General features: G+C 44.0%; 1 protein-coding gene across 2 annotated transcripts in view; it reads right to left on the reverse strand.

Moving 5' to 3' along the window:
- Window positions 1-11,662, reverse strand: part of loxhd1 (lipoxygenase homology domains 1) — a 99,248-nt gene that overhangs the window by 16,377 nt on the left and 71,209 nt on the right. Inside the window, exons 27-34 of one of the 2 annotated variants that reach the window (XM_031894937.1) lie at window positions 11,419-11,552; window positions 9,897-10,045; window positions 8,295-8,399; window positions 6,498-6,626; window positions 4,604-4,768; window positions 3,404-3,585; window positions 1,881-1,997; window positions 814-976 (exon numbers count right to left, since the gene is read on the reverse strand). In XM_031894937.1, the coding sequence (XP_031750797.1) occupies window positions 814-976; window positions 1,881-1,997; window positions 3,404-3,585; window positions 4,604-4,768; window positions 6,498-6,626; window positions 8,295-8,399; window positions 9,897-10,045; window positions 11,419-11,552 (1,144 nt within the window). Of the gene's footprint in view, window positions 1-813; window positions 977-1,880; window positions 1,998-3,403; window positions 3,586-4,603; window positions 4,769-6,497; window positions 6,627-8,294; window positions 8,400-9,896; window positions 10,046-11,418; window positions 11,553-11,662 lie in introns of those variants that run through there. The other variant, XM_018090855.2, reaches the window with a different exon arrangement.

An 11,662-nucleotide genomic window follows, 5' to 3' on the forward strand; every position in this document is an offset into this window, starting at 1 on the left:
GAACTCAGGCCGATCCTATCTCCCACCCCAACAAATATCTGAATGCACTAAGATGCAGTTCTTTATCAACCCTGTATCAGTTGTTTGGCCCCATCGACCAGTTGAGAGGAAACCATGACAACACAACGGGCCGCCTCTGATGAGCAGCATGGCAGCTACTCAAATTATTTTTCCTCTTTAAACAAGTGTCCTATTGATTGAGCTACTGGAGGGGCCGGCGAGGCTACTGGGGCGCTGCTGTGAGTGGCGTTAGCGCACACGTAGAACATTCTCAGTGTAAAGCTAATAGATTATTGATTTAAAGGGGAGATTGCTCGCAGTGCGCATTAATGGCCCTCGCAATCTTCTTCCTGCTTCTCTGCTGTAAAATAATTGGAAATTCCAATCTCAGCAAAGAAAATGGGAGCTCCTGTCCAATACCAGGACGAGTTAGACTGGAAAAATCTATAGTTGCCTTCTCGGCAATGGAAATGTTACTTCTGGAATGAGAACAATTTCCCGCTTCCCCCTCTATGATATTCCAGCTGGTTATTTGCCAGCAGTGTAAGAAGAGCAAAAGCCATCTTTCATCCTGGCAGGTCCCTATAGGAATAGCAATGGGAATGATGGAGGGCACTCTAGGCTAATGAATAGAAAATAGGGGTATTCTTTCATCCAAGCTCTCTAGGGTGTTCCTATTATATTGATATTCCTCACTATACTCCTACGGCCCGTGCCTGTCCACCTCAGACAAACCCAAGATCCCCCATTAGCTGACCCTCAAAATCCTTGCCAAGGTCTATAGTCATGAGTAGTTCAACCTGCTGATCTTACTTTCCAGAGGGTCTTCTACTTCCATCTCAATCTGTTTCAAGGTCCCATCTTTCATGAGTTTCTCAGTAAAGATATCGGATGGCACTAGTTCTCTCACTGTCTCTCCGTCATCCTCGGATTTGGCAAGCCACCGCTCACACGGAAAGGTTACGGTCTGGGAGCCCTGTGCCAATTTGAAAATACAAAGTCACTCCTCCAGTTGAGTAATGACTGGCAAAGCATTCTAATGCTCTGATGGCCAACAGTTCTTTGGTCCCAGTTAATAGTCTAACTCCTTGATCAGCGAAACGTTGTTGCTCTGTACAAGTTCCAATGTGCTCATTGGCTCAGGCTGATCTAGCCCTTGGAATGTTCTAATACTATGATTGGTTACAGGTTGCTCCAGCAATGCTGGAAGTTTATTTTCTCTGTATTCTAATATTCTTATGATCTGATTGGCTAACTGTTCTTGTCATGTGAGCATTCTTATGTCCTGAATGGCTGAAACATTGTTGTAATCCTGCAAACATTCTAACATTCATGAATGGATACAGTTTGGTTCTCTCCCTAGAATGTTCTAATAATCTGATTATCTAGAGATTGAGCTATCAATGTGAACATTCTAGTGCTCTGATTGGTTTTAAATTGGTTTAGGTTTAGCTATGGATATTCCTATACTCCCATTGAGTACAGGTTGATTCAGGCCTTGACCACATCGAAGCTGGTTAGAGAAAGGTGCCATTTAAGGTGAATTCTGGGCAATGAGCAACAATGGGCAGTATCAGACTGGCTCACCAGGATACCAGGAAAACTCCCGGTGGGCCCAGGTGTCAGTGGTCATTCCCTATTTCTGAATGGGAACAAAGAGGAGAAATAGATGGAAGAATAGATGCTAGCATGTAAATAAAAGAGACTGGGAGAATAAAGAGGTTGGGTGAGGAAAGGAGGGAAAATAGTCTAGAGAGTGGGCCTATGGTGTAAGGTTTTCTGGTGGGCCCCTGGGTTCCCAGTCCAACACTGATGATGGGGCATATTTCCTTATGGGACACGTTCAGTCCACTTAATCCGGATCATATGACCCCACCCACCTTTCCATTTGGCAGCAGTCTACGAATTTCCACTCTGTCTAAATGCCACCCTGCGCTCATGCCTTTGTCAGTATGCCCAATGCGAATCTTCTCAATGATATCTCCAACGTCTTCTAGCTGCGAGGATAGAGAAACCACATTAGAACATTGCGGGCCACACTCCGGCATCCTGCCCCCCCCCCCATCTTCTCCTGACAGCTGTTGCCAGATGCTGATTCGCTAGTTTCAGGCAATTCTGACTTCCAGCAGAAGGTCTGACTAGCTCAGCATCTGCCAGAAATGTTTCCAAAGCCTCAGCCCTTCATTCCCAAGCCTGATAATCCTTGACGTGGTTTGTCAGCATTTGTTGTCTGCGCGGCACTGAATTATTCACTCGCCAGCGAATTATCATACTGTACAAGGAGGAGAGGCTCGAACTGGAGACGTTAAACAAAAATACCCTTTCTTTATTTACATTACCTTGCTGGACTGGAATCAAGCAGATAAATCTATAAGCAGAATGCCTACATGCTCTCCTACATAATACAAGGTTATTGCTGTCCTAGATATCCGTGGAACCATGGCTGAGCTTTTATTTATAACAACAATATAAACCACACAATGAATACATTCTAGTAGTACAATTTCCCAATATTATACAGGTATGGGACCTGTTATCCAGAATGCTCGGGACCTGGGGTTTTCCGGATAAGGGATCTTTCTGTTATTTAGATATCCATATCTTAAGTCTGCTAAAAATCATTTATATATTGAATAAACCCAATAGGCTTGTTCTGCCTCCAATAAGGGGTAATTATATCTTAGTTGGGATCAAGTACAGGTACTGTTTTATTATTACAGAGAAAAGGGAATCATTTAACCATGAAATAAACCCAATAGGGCTGTTCTGCCCCAATAAGGGGTAATTATATCTTAGTTGGGATCAAGTACAGGTACTGTTTTATTATTACAGAGAAAAGGGAATCATTTAACCATTCAATAAACCCAATAGGGCTGTTCTGCCCCAATAAGGGGTAATTATATCTTAGTTGGGATCAAGTACAGGTACTGTTTTATTATTACAGAGAAAAGGGAATCATTTAACCATGAAATAAACCCAATAGGGCTGTTCTGCCCCAATAAGGGGTAATTATATCTTAGTTGGGATCAAGTAAAGGTACTGTTTTATTATTACAGAGAAAAGGGAATCATTTAACCATTAAATAAACCCAATAGGGCTGTTCTGCCCCAATAAGGGGTAATTATATCTTAGTTGGGATCAAGTACAGCTACTGTTTTATTATTACAGAGAAAAGGGAATCATTTTTAAACATTAGACTTATTTGTTTATATGGAGTCTATGGGAGATGGCCTTTCCGTAATTCAGAACTTTCTGGATAAGGGATCCCATACCTGTATAGAATATACAGCATTACAGGAAGCCTGAATCCTGCAGAAAACCACCAGGGAAAGTCTCACTGGGGCAGTACCAATTGGGGGACAGGCAATTGCTTTGGGCACGGAGCACAGAAGGTTAATGATACCTCTACAATGAACTGATCCACCGAGTTTCGCTCAAAGTACAATCTCCGCTCTCTCTTGTTCACACACAGGGATTTCTGCTGGGTACAGACTCCGTCTCGGCCATACAGAACGATAAAGACGTCGGCGTCCGTGCCGGCCGCGAATATATCGCTGGTGTAGACTGTGATCTCGTACGGAACAACTGGGCATCAGAAAAGACTACATTAGAGTCAATGATTGAAAAACCCCATTGTTTATTCATTCATTTGAGTATCACCCCCATCTGCTGTGCCTTGGGGGCTCTCACAATACTATTAGTACACAAAAAGTATACAGGAGGGGGCATGGAGAGCTGAAATGTTTGCCTTCTGGCACTGGTGGAGAATCCGCCTGGTGTAACATTCTCCATGGGGTGTTGGGGTCCCATTAATAGGAATTTAAACACTGGGTATGCTAAATGGTGAGGGTCACGTCTGGATGTCAAATGTAAGCCATGTTCTACTGAGAATTAGCCTATAAAGGTACTGGGGCACAAGTGGTACCAATAGCCTCACACTAATGGTGGCCATACACCGGCAGATTTCAGCTACCGACTTTGGTCCTTCAGACCGATCTGCCAGCTTATCTGCACGTGTATGGGCACCCCCCATGGGCCTACCCGACCGACATCTGGCCTAAAATTAGGCAGGTTGGATCAGGGACCACATTGGCTCGTTGATGTGGCCCCGTTCCAAAGGCCTATATACCCAACATTTTCATTCAATCGTTTGGCCATAGGGCCAAATGATCATATTAGCCTGAGATTGGCCACCTTAGGTGGGCATATTGGGAGATGATTCACTCGTTTGGCAACCTCGCCAAATGAGCGGATCGCACCATGTATGGCCACCTTAACTCTCGCTACTCTCCCTACAATATACCTTGTAAGATAAATTCTGCTACAGCCCACAAACCCCTAGTTCTTTAACGTGGCCATAGTTGTTTCAGAGAAGTGGATAATGATGGATATTACCCCTGAGCTGCCCTATCATCATGCACAGATTAATCCAAGGATCCCATTTGGACCAATGGGAGAACTGGACTAGGGCACTTGGCCAATCTGTGTATTCTCATTGAAACTTTGCGTTTACTCTTCATAAGAACTGGATGCTCAGTCTGTGAGCCGAGTAGCCATAGTTCTGCGTTAGGTACTGTGACTTTAAGGCCGTGCAGTTACCTACATGGAACATACTGCTCAGTTTGCAGTTCAGATGGGAACAGATATCTTTCGATGGTCCCATCATCTTCACTTTTATCCAACCAGCGACCACAGGGGAACTTAACCCGCTGACCAAGTGATGGTGCATCAATCTCTACCCAGTCCAGGAACCAACCAGCCGAGGTGCCTAGAGACATGGATCAGATATTGGAAAGCAAGAAGAGATAAGCCATGAAGGTATTCCTTTACACTAAGCACAATTCAGCAGGAACAGCCCCCTAAGTTTGCTCATAGCCTGTACATAGAGATACCATAAAACTATGACACATAGGGATTCCCCTGTACTAAGCACAATTCAGCAGGAACAGCCCCCTAAGTTTGCTCATAGCCTGTACAGAGAGATACCATAAAACTATGACACATAGGGATTCCCCTGTACTAAGCACAATTCAGCAGGAACAGCCCCCTAAGTTTGCCCATAGCCTGTACAGAGAGATACCATAAAACTATGGCACATAGGGATTCCCCTGTACTAAGCACAATTCAGCAGGAACAGGCCCCTAAGTTTGCTCATAGCCTGTACAGAGAGATACCATAAAAATATGGCAGCATACGGATTCCCCTGTACTAAGCACAATTCAGCAGGAACAGCCCCCTAAGTTTGCTCATAGCCTGTACAGAGAGAAACCATAAAACTATGGCACATAGGGATTCCCCTGTACTAAGCACAATTCAGCAGGAACAGCCCCCTAAGTTTGCTCATAGCCTGTACAGAGAGATACCATAAAACTATGGCACATAGGGATTCCCCTGTACTAAGCACAATTCAGCAGGAACAGCCCCCTAAGTTTGCTCATAGCCTGTACAGAGAGAAACCATAAAACTATGGCACATAGGGATTCCCCTGTACTAAGCACAATTCAGCAGGAACAGCCCCCTAAGTTTGCTCATAGCCTGTACAGAGAGATACCATAAAACTATGGCACATAGGGATTCCCCTGTACTAAGCACAATTCAGCAGGAACAGCCCCCTAAGTTTGCTCATTGCCTGAGTAATTCCATAAAGCTTGCACAGAGTGAACCATTGATAAAATTGCCCCATGTAAGTAATGGAAACAGCAGAGGAGCTGAGCGTTCACCTGACTCAGATATAAACCAGAGCCGCAGTCCAAGTATGAGATTTATGAGGACGGGTAATCCTTATCTCACCGCAGTCCGATGTTGCTCAGAAAATGTTTTCCTTACCTTGCATGACCCCTAGCATAAAGCCATACTGTATCAGAGCTTGCCGGCAAACATTACAATAAGGAAAATTAAAAAAAACTGTTTACTGAAGAAATCGCTATAAGTAAAAATATATATTTTTCATTTAAAGGGGAAGTTCTCAATCAGATGAATTAATTTCTAATATGTTACAGATGGGAGCAAATCTGCGCCTGGGGCGGGGCTTACAATTATGTTGGCAGGGTCTGGGCGGAGCCTAAAATTCCCCAAGGGCCAATATGTAATGTTGGAAGGTATAGTTGAACTGTTCAATGAAGTGCAGACTGGTTCCGAGTTAATTTCAGGGTAGGATAAAGAGATCATTTACCCCTTATTATTATTATTATTAACATTTACCCCTGGCTACATTTACCTAATTGGGGGGTAATAACATAGTTTAATTACCAAAGGACCCATTTTCAGATATTTTTAATATCTATCTTATAATATTCAATCTGCCACTGTGCTGCTGAGAATGGTTGAACTGCAACTCCCTCCCACCATCAGCAGAAAGGCTCTCAGGGGATGCTGGGAGCTGTAGGCCATTGCTAATTGATTTTTATGAGATCCCATGTGTAGAACATGAGTATTAGCTTTGGAGCAGGAAAGTAAAGCAGCCCCGTATTGCAATGTCTCTGCCTGTAAGCCATTACCTTTGTTATCGTGCCCAATTTTTAGTTTGGCGAGAGTCCCGATATCCACGGCCTCCACGGTAAACACATCAGTTTGGCCTCGCTCAAACTTATTCTTGTTGGTCTTGGAAGCCTTGAGGTTCATGAACCCTGAAATAATATCAAGCACCGTCCATTAGAACTCAAGGATAATACCCCCAGTAAGGTCCGACTTATGGTCTTGGTCTACTGTGAGCTCCAACTGTCAGCGGAGCAGTCTGGAAGTTGATGTTCAGATCAACTGGTGAGTGGCCCGTCTGCTAAACCTGGCTCCCTGGGCATCATTACCTAACCGCCAACATGGTGCCAAGTGCAAAATCAGTGCAAATTCAGGTTTTATTAAAGGGGAGATTCACCTTAGGTTAACTTTTAGTATAGTATATAATGTCCCACATCTACTCACCCACTATTCAGGCCTCCCTAGGTGCCCACACCTACTCACCCACTATTCAGGCCTCCCTAGGTGCCCACACCTACTCACCCACTATTCAGGCCTCCTTAGGTGCCCACACCTACTCACCCACTATTCAGGCCTCCCTAGGTGCCCACACCTACTCACCCACTATTCAGGCCTCCTTAGGTGCCCACACCTACTCACCCACTATTCAGGCCTCCCTAGGTGCCCACACCTACTCACCCACTATTCAGGCCTCCCTAGGTGCCCACACCTACTCACCCACTATTCAGGCCTCCTTAGGTGCCCACACCTACTCACCCACTATTCAGGCCCTCCTTAGGTGCCCACATCTACTCACCCACTATTCAGGCCTTCCTAGGTGCCCACACCTACTCACCCACTATTCAGGCCCTCCTTAGGTGCCCACACCTACTCACCCACTATCCAGGCCCTCCTTAGGTGCCCACATCTACTCACCCACTATTCAGGCCCTCCTTAGGTGCCCACACCTACTCACCCACTATTCAGGCCCTCCTTAGGTGCCCAACTCTTCATGTGCTAATACCCTGGCATGGGTCAGACACTAACAGCCCGGGGTTCTGATGTAGTTATTATACCTACATGGCATTATATACCCATAACTGCTCATACACCGCTCAGGCACTCATTATATACCCATAACTGCCCATACACCGCTCAGGCACTCATTATATACCCATAACTGCTCATACACCGCTCAGGCACTCATTATATACCCATAACTGCCCATACACCGCTCAGGCACTCATTATATACCCATAACTGCCCATACCCTGCTCAGGCACTCATTATATACCCATAACTGCCCATACACTGCTCAGGCACTCATTATATACCCATAACTGCCCATACACCGCTCAGGCACTCATTATATACCCATAACTGCCCATACACGGCTCAGGCACTCATTATATACCCATAACTGCCCATACACCGCTCAGGCACTCATTATATACCCATAACTGCCCATACACCACTCGTGCTTTTATTCCGAGACTACAGCCAGAATGAGATCATTGCTATGGGAAACGTATTCATTCAACATTAAAGGAGAGAGTAATGACAATACATTAATAAATATTGGAAAGTTGCTTAGAATAACATTTTCTTGGATGAAAATGTCTTTCATTCTTTGGGGGGGGCAGATATCTGCTAAAAAATTAAATAAAAAATGATAAAGAACATCAGTTAAACCTTTGCTGAATGTGTTTTGACATTTATGTTCCCCTTTAACAGATCTATCTGAGGACGCCTGCATCAGACCATAATGTATTCAGTATGAGACAGGCAATATAATATATATCTGTTATATATCAAATGGTAGCCATGTTCTTGTTCAGTACCTGTATCATCTTTCTCTCCATACAAGATTAAGAATACATTGGCATCTGTCCCAGAATTCTTCTTGTCTCCGGTCTTTATTGTCACTGTGTAAGTTGTCGATTTGGCTGGAATAAAAGAAAGTGATTTGCTCTTTATTAATATACAATATATATATGACACTGTGGGGGTGCAGCTTCTCATTTATTTCATAGCTTAAACCATGGATTTTTATAGGAGAACTGAACCCAAACACAACTTCAAGCAACTTTGCCTGCAGCCCAGTAACGGTTCCAGTGTCTCAGGCTCCATGATCTTCCTTATCCTATGAACTCAATGCAGCCAAACGGCTCTATAAGCAAAAAGTAAAGTGATTTTCTATGCTGGGAATTTTGTTTACCTCCAGGCATCAGACATAATTTACAGCTAACAAGTCACATGTGCCGTCGGCTAATTGATGGAACTATTTCTGTCGTGCTTAGGAAATTAGCCCAGACTTCAGCTCAGGAATCTCTTAATGAAACCTATTATTGGCATTATGGGTGCTTGGGGGGAGCTTCGTATTTAAGGGCTCGTACTGACAAGTGTTTAAATCTGATCTTGATCAAGTTTCCCTTTTCTTTAAATATGTCATGGGGGGGGGGGGCGTTCTTGCAGGTATAGGGTACAGGGCTGTTAGGGTGCCATGATTCTGGCTGAGGCTTAGGGGAGTAGTGACTGTAAAGGGATACAGGTATGGGACCTGTTATCCAGAAAGCGCAGGACATTGAGTTTTCTTGATAAGGGGCCTTTCCATAATTTAGGTTCAGGGGTGATTCTCGCCCTGGACCTCATGCGATGCTGCCCCCCACCCGGTGCTGCAGGGGGTCCAGAGGAGGCCGCATCACTAGTGCAGAGAGCACAATTGCATTTACCCCCTGGTAACTATGGGGGTGCTGCAGGGGGTCCAGGGGAGGCTGCATCACTAGTGCAGAGAGCGCAATTGCATTTACCCCCTGGTAACTATGGGGGTGCTGCAGGGGGTCCAGGGGAGGCCGCATCACTAGTGCAGAGAGCACAATTGCATTTACCCCCTGGTAACTATGGGGGTGCTGCAGGGGGTCCAGGGGAGGCCGCATCACTAGTGCAGAGAGCACAATTGCATTTACCCCCTGGTAACTATGGGGGTGCTGCAGGGGGTCCAGGGGAGGCCGCATCACTAGTGCAGAGAGCCCAATTGCATTTACCCCCTGGTAACTATGGGGGTGCTGCAGGGGGTCCAGGGGAGGCCGCATCACTAGTGCAGAGAGCGCAATTGCATTCACCCCCTGGTAACTATGGGGGTGCTGCAGGGGGTCCAGGGGACGCCGCATCACTAGTGCAGAGAGCGCAATTGCTGCTGCCGGAGGCAACTATCTCAACTCAACTCATGGATTTGAATGTTTACAGGCCACTGTAGCCATTAAAATACATAAAGATGACTGGCACGATCTGTAGCCAATTGGATCATTACAAAAATCTCAGTAATAAGAGCATTAGAATGCCCACAACCTGTACTTAAACACCCAAAGGGTTCGACCAACTTGTATCCAGAGCATTTAGAAAGTAATGTCACCGCAGGAATCAGATAATAAGGGGGCACCAACCTTTCTGTTCCAAACCCAGTGTGGCTTGAGACTGGTCCTGCCCTTCGTCTTCTTTCTTCATAAAGGCCTCGTCCACAGGGACCAGCTGCCTGGCGATCTGTCCGTCGTCTTCATCGACAGCAAGCCATCTCTGGCATGGGAAGAAATACCTGTAATGTATTATACGTTTTTAATCCCATATCAGGATTAATGATTTCATTGGGGTGGGTTTGTATATGTATATAATATACAATTGGGTCATTTCCCTATGGGACCAAACTGTAAATTATATCCTTATAAACAGTGCTTAGTGATGTCATCAGTTATAATCAGAGCTTAGTGATGTCATTTCTGTCACATGACTCATATTATAATAAATTAAGTACCCCCTGTTGTAAAATATGAGGATATTAGAAGTCACCTCGGAGTTCCATGGCCTGTATATGGTCACGGAACTCCTGGGTGACTTATAATATCCCTATATATTACAATAGGGGGTACTTTATTCACTATATATTATAAGGAACTCCTCGGGGGCTTATAATATCCCTATATGTTACAATAGGGGGTACTTTATTCACTATATATTATAAGGAACTCCTCGGGGACTTATAATATCCCTATATGTTACAATAGGGGGTACTTTATTCACTATATATTATAAGGAACTCCTCTGTGGTTTATAATATCTCTATATTTTACAATAGGGGGCACTTTATTCACTATATATTATAAGGAACTCCTCGGGGGGTTATAATATCCCTATATGTTACAATAGGGGGTACTTTATTCACTATATATTATAAGGAACTCCTCGGGGGCTTATAATATCCCTATATATTACAATAGGGGGTACTTTATTCACTATATATTATAAGGAACTCCTCGGGGACTTATAATATCCCTATATGTTACAATAGGGGGTACTTTATTCACTATATATTATAAGGAACTCCTCGGGGACTTATAATATCCCTATATGTTACAATAGGGGGTACTTTATTCACTATATATTATAAGGAACTCCTCGGGGGCTTATAATATCCCTATATGTTACAATAGGGGGTACTTTATTCACTATATATTATAAGGAACTTTTTTCACTATATATTATAAGGAACTCCTCAGGGGCTTATAATATCCCTATAGTTTACAATAGGGGGTACTTTATTCACTATATATTATAAGGAACTCCTCGGGGGCTTATAATATCCCTATATGTTACAATAGGGGGTACTTTATTCACTATATATTATAAGGAACTCCTCGGGGGCTTATAATATCCCTATATGTTACAATAGGGGGTACTTTATTCACTATATATTATAAGGAACTCCTCGGGGGCTTATAATATCCCTATATGTTACAATAGAAGGTACTTTTTTCACTATATATACCTTCTACGAACCCTATACAGTTTCTGAGGATGTGGCGTGATGCATCAGGCATGGAGTTTCAACTGCTGACTTGTGCTGTCTCATTTTATTGTCAGATAATAAAGGTTACACAAGTTTCGGCACTCTTGTGCTCCGTGACAACTTACTTTGTGTCGTCCTTCTCATCCACAATCTCTACTCTGTCGAGGAACCACCCAGCGTTGGCACCCTTGTTGTCGTGGCGGATTTTCAGCTTCTTAAGCTCTCCTAAATCTACAGCTTTAATAGTGAATATATCCTCCTGTAAGAAGATGGAGTTAAGGAGAAGAGTCAGAAGCCCAGGGAAAGTCACCTATATAGATAGTGTAATACAAACCAGAACGTGCATCTGGGACATTGCTGTTATTAGTA

Source organism: Xenopus tropicalis, chromosome 1, assembly GCF_000004195.4.
Source record: "Xenopus tropicalis strain Nigerian chromosome 1, UCB_Xtro_10.0, whole genome shotgun sequence".
Classification (NCBI taxonomy): domain Eukaryota; kingdom Metazoa; phylum Chordata; class Amphibia; order Anura; family Pipidae; genus Xenopus; species Xenopus tropicalis.